This window comes from Centroberyx gerrardi, chromosome 15, assembly GCF_048128805.1.
Source record: "Centroberyx gerrardi isolate f3 chromosome 15, fCenGer3.hap1.cur.20231027, whole genome shotgun sequence".
NCBI classification, from domain to species: Eukaryota; Metazoa; Chordata; class Actinopteri; order Beryciformes; family Berycidae; genus Centroberyx; species Centroberyx gerrardi.
The window spans coordinates 24650387-24654783 of NC_136011.1; the positions used below are offsets into that span (position 1 = coordinate 24650387).

General features: G+C 42.3%; 1 protein-coding gene across 1 annotated transcript; it reads right to left on the reverse strand.

Annotated features, from left to right (window-relative positions):
• Positions 1–724: 724 nt before the first annotated feature.
• On the reverse strand, positions 725–3924 carry LOC139921470 (homeobox protein Hox-D11b-like). The gene is made up of 3 exons (XM_071911720.1): positions 3186–3924; positions 1462–1600; positions 725–818 (listed from the first exon to the last, which is right to left on the reverse strand). The coding sequence occupies exons 1-3, from the start codon at positions 3922–3924 to the stop codon at positions 725–727; spliced, it is 972 nt and encodes a 323-aa protein (XP_071767821.1).
• Between the last annotated feature and the right edge of the window lie 473 nt (positions 3925–4397).

A 4397-nucleotide genomic window follows, 5' to 3' on the forward strand; every position in this document is an offset into this window, starting at 1 on the left:
CATTGAGTGGATGGTCATGGTCAAGATTGGTTGCAGATTGGTTGTGGTATAAATGGTTAAGTCTGTATTTAACTTTTGCCTGTATTTGGTTGTCTGTAACGAGGAGTACAAAGTGCTGTAGAGTCACATTCCTTAGTATTTTGAAACTCTGAGGCAGGGAGTTAAGTTCCTCCAACCAAACCACATGACTTTGGGTTTGGAGACATATCAGGGTTCAGATAAAGCATGTTGGGTATTTTGAATGCTTTCTTGAAGAAAGCTCAAAATAGAATCAGGAGAAGGTCAGAATAAATAAAGGATGTGTTGTCTTTATATAAGTGGATAGAGGAGTCACTGTTACTAACTGTAAAGGGTGTGTTGGTATCCAAGAAAAACAGAAAAGAGTGGGGCCTAAGATTGAGCCTTGGGGTGCACCTTTGGTGACGAGTATGGGGAAGGATTACTCTTCAGTACTCTTGCATAGTTGTTGCATAGTTTGGGTATGGCTTTGAAAGAGGAATGCTAATTGCTAATGATGCTAGCACATGGTGTTTTCCAGTTAACTAAAGTGCTGAATTTACAAAAAATGATTGATGAAATGATTGAAAATGATGCATATTTTTGGTTTCTTCATGAACTCTTTTTGGTACATAGTCTATTTGCATTTTTTGCATTATTTGGGGGCGGGGGGGGGGGGGGGGGGGGGGGCTGTCTGTCTGTCACTTCCTTCTCCTACATCCATTCATCAGAACAGATGGTTTCCTGTGTAATACTGCAGTCTGTCTCTGTTCAGTTTCTTCTCTTTCATCCTTCTGTTCTGGAACCAGATCTTCACCTGTCTGGAAGAGAAGAGAAGAGAAGAGAAGAGAAGGCTTTATTATTTGCAGGTGGAAATGTTCTTTGAGAACTTCATCTTAAACACACATTAGGCTACATAACAACATTGGAATATTTTTTCTTACGCGCGCAGACACGCGTAAAATGTGTCTCTCTAGTGACTTTAGAGCAGCCAAGAGGCGTTGTCAGGCCTGACACTCGGCTTCTGCTGGTTTATTGCTTTAATTAAATGGCGGTAACACACCACTGTAATATAAAGAGAACGAATATGTTCAGCTTTTACTTTTAATCCACAGTCGTTAGATTACAAAAATAACTAGGTTACATATGGTATTCTTCCGCCAAACAATATAGTTCTTCAGAAATAGGCCTAGCTAAACAGCTTGGTTGCTAAGCGACACACAGTTGACGGGATGAGTAGTGATTTTCGGTTAGCGCATTAATAATCAAACTAACTGTCATGCGGTCACAGGTGTGTATTTATTGGGTATTTTACAGCTGCCTCGAGCGTGGCGAAAGCCAATCAGAACTGTCGGTCTGTTTTACAATGCAGTAGATACCAGATTTTAATTAAACAACATTTTATCTTTCATTTGACACTTCACACACACACACACACACACACACACACACACACACACACACCTATCTGTCAGGCACAGCAGCCGGGACAGCTGCAGCCGTCTGTCCTTGTTGATGTAAACGTTGAACAGAAACTCTCTCTCCAGTTCTCTGATCTGCTGCTTGGAGTAAGGACAGCGCTTCTTCCTCTTCACATGGGGCTCTGATGGAGAGAGAGAGAGAGAGAGAGAGAGAGAGAGAGAGAGAGAGAGAGAGAGAGAGAGAGAGAGAGAGAGAGAGAGAGAGAGAGAGAGAGAATGTTAATTCCAAATTCCCCAGGACAGAAAATCTGTTCATTTGGCAGTCTTATGACATTCCTAAGATAGATAGATAGATAGATAGATAGATAGATAGATAGATAGATAGATAGATAGAATTCAAGGAGAATGTCAAGTCGAAGTCAAAACAGCGGGTTCAAGATGGCTGGAGAGGCGACGTGACCTTCTTCCTGTCTGGCTGTGTTGTAAATGCGGAGGAGACAGAGTCTAATTACTGTAATGTTCTTATTACATTTGTTTACCCAAACACATTATGGTGACAAAAAATAATTGCAGTTCATGCTATTTGTAAATGCGTAATTTGTGGCCCAACTATCCGAATAGGCCAATACGCACAACTGCGCACAGTTACGCACGTGATTTGAATTCACACCAACATTATCCACTTCATTAATGAGGAATGTGCAGAGCAGTTTATTTATTATTTTTTATTTAACCTTTATTTATGCAGGCTAGCCTCATTGAAGTTTATAATAAGAAGTTTGCACATGATTTTTGGAATTAGTGTGGACTGTGTGTTATGAAATGTTTGTGCAAGCTTTTTTTTTGCTGTGGTTTCAACCAGAATCAAAACTGAAACACTAGACTGAGAAATTGAGAACAAAGATGGACGTGCAACTAAAATTGTAAACAAGTGGGAAAATTGCAACACTGACCCACTTTCTTGTGAAAAATGCATAAATAAAGCCACCGTGCTTTCACAGTGGATTCGCTCTGTTTCTGTTTTTGTGTTAGTAAACAGCGTGCAGTATCCTTTCAATCTGGCTTGTTTACATAGGCTAAATCGAGTTGTAGGTCGTGCTTCACGCTTATGGAAACTAGAATATCAAAAGAAAATGTCAAACTGAAAAATGGGCCTAGACTTTTACTTTCTACATTTATACCATAAGAAAATATGGACCTAAATAATATGGGCCTATATCTCATATATTCGGGGGACAATTTGAGGAAGATGAAGATGCATGCCATCTCCCCCTAGCGCAATTAAATGCATTCCCTTGAGTTGAGCTTTTCCAAGAAAACATAGGCTGCACACACGTATTAAATCATTTTAGGTGATAACTGGGCTATAATATGAAGGCTAACATTCCACAACGCTTTTTTATATCTAGTTTGAAAAAAAATAAAATTAAATAAAATGCAACCAGAAATTCATCAGCAAATAATTCCAAAAACACAGATGAGTAGCCTTGCTTGTATCCAATAGGCCTATTGTAAGCAAAGATCTTAAGATGATTTCTAACTTTAATAGTAGCCTACCCCATTTGTGCTTTACTTTCATGCAGCTATCATTTTAGGCTCAGAATTTTTCAAAAGGTCTCATTCACATCTAATTTTGGAGTGAGACTCTTTATCTTTGCATTAAAATCATAATAGGCTATAGCTGGATCTCCTATTATAATCTATATATAATAATATATTTATTTATTCTAATTATTTATTTAGACTATCTGTATGACTTCCACCTACTCGGCCCATTACTGTCCTCTCCGGTGCTGCTGGATAAGGCCGCGTCCTCCTCATCCTCCTTCCCCGCCTTGAGAGGCTCTGACCCCGGCCTCTGTTCGCTCCTCTCCCCGCTGTGACAGTCTCTCCACCGGGACCGGTTCGCCTCGTGTGCCCGGCGGCTCCCCGGTGTGCTCTCCGTTTCGGGACCCCCTCCCTCAGTCGCCTCGAAGAACGGGTCGAAACCCGGCGGTAAGATCCCCTTCCGCCCCACCGGGGAGAGGAGTGGGGAGGGCGGCTTGGGCGCGGAGGGGCTGCCGTGGAAAGTCCGAAGGGCTCCGGCAAACGCTTGGGCGTGATAACGCGGACCGGAAGCGCCATAAACCGCGCCGCCGTACAGAAAACAATCGTTATTGGGGTTGAAGATCCGCTCCGATGAGGGTGGGAGAGTCGGGTCCCCGTGAAAAACAACTTCCTCCGGGGTGTAGAAGCAGGACGGCGGCGGGGAGGCGACGGGACGGCTCGTCTGGTAAAGGGACCATTTCCCCGGTGGAGGATACTGCTGCCGAGGCTCGGGGTAACAGTAGCCTCGGTAGTCCGGTAATCTCCCCGCTGGATGGCTGTTATGGTCCCTGAAAGTTGTGTCGTGGTTTTGTCTGGAGAGTTGGACCGACTTGTTGGCCCCGGTCTCGGTTAAAAACGGTGAATTAACGGAGCCAAAGTCAGACTTGGACACATAGTAGGTGCAGCTTGGTAAATACATGGTGCATTGTAGTTTACTCTTTCTATAGGCTGGTGTGTTGTGTTTTTTAAGCGTAGGCTTTATTGTGAAATAGGCTATAAGCCAATTGTAGAATAAAGATGCTCTAGCCTATCCTAAACCAAAGGGGCCGCCTTTGGACTTTGGTTAAATACAATCTACAAATTGTGTGATAAATAATAGCCCTTGCTCCATACATGGTGCATTGTAGTTTACTATTGCTATCTTCAATATAAGCCTGTTTTTAGGGCTTATATTGTCAAAGTCTGCTTTGAGAAGGCCTAGTGTCCTGATCTAAGCGTTTGGAAGTTATTCAGTTGATAAAACGAACCTATAAACAGTCGAATAGGCCTAAATCATATAGTCCTAGCTGCACATCTTTTTTTCATTACCCTAAAATCACTGTCGAAAACATAAAAATCAACGAAACTTGTGAAAAAATGGACAGTTTTTGACCTCGCCTATCCAAACTGGGT

Coding starts and splice junctions, on each gene's coding strand:
- LOC139921470 (XM_071911720.1), bottom strand. CDS start 3,924: ATGTATTTACCAAGCTGCACCTACTATGTGTCCAAGTCTGACTTTGGC. Junction 1,601..3,185: donor AGAGGACAGTAATGGGCCGA/GTAGGTGGAAGT, acceptor TCTCTCCATCAG/AGCCCCATGTGAAGAGGAAG. Junction 819..1,461: donor CTGCTGTGCCTGACAGATAG/GTGTGTGTGTGT, acceptor CTTCTCTTCCAG/ACAGGTGAAGATCTGGTTCC.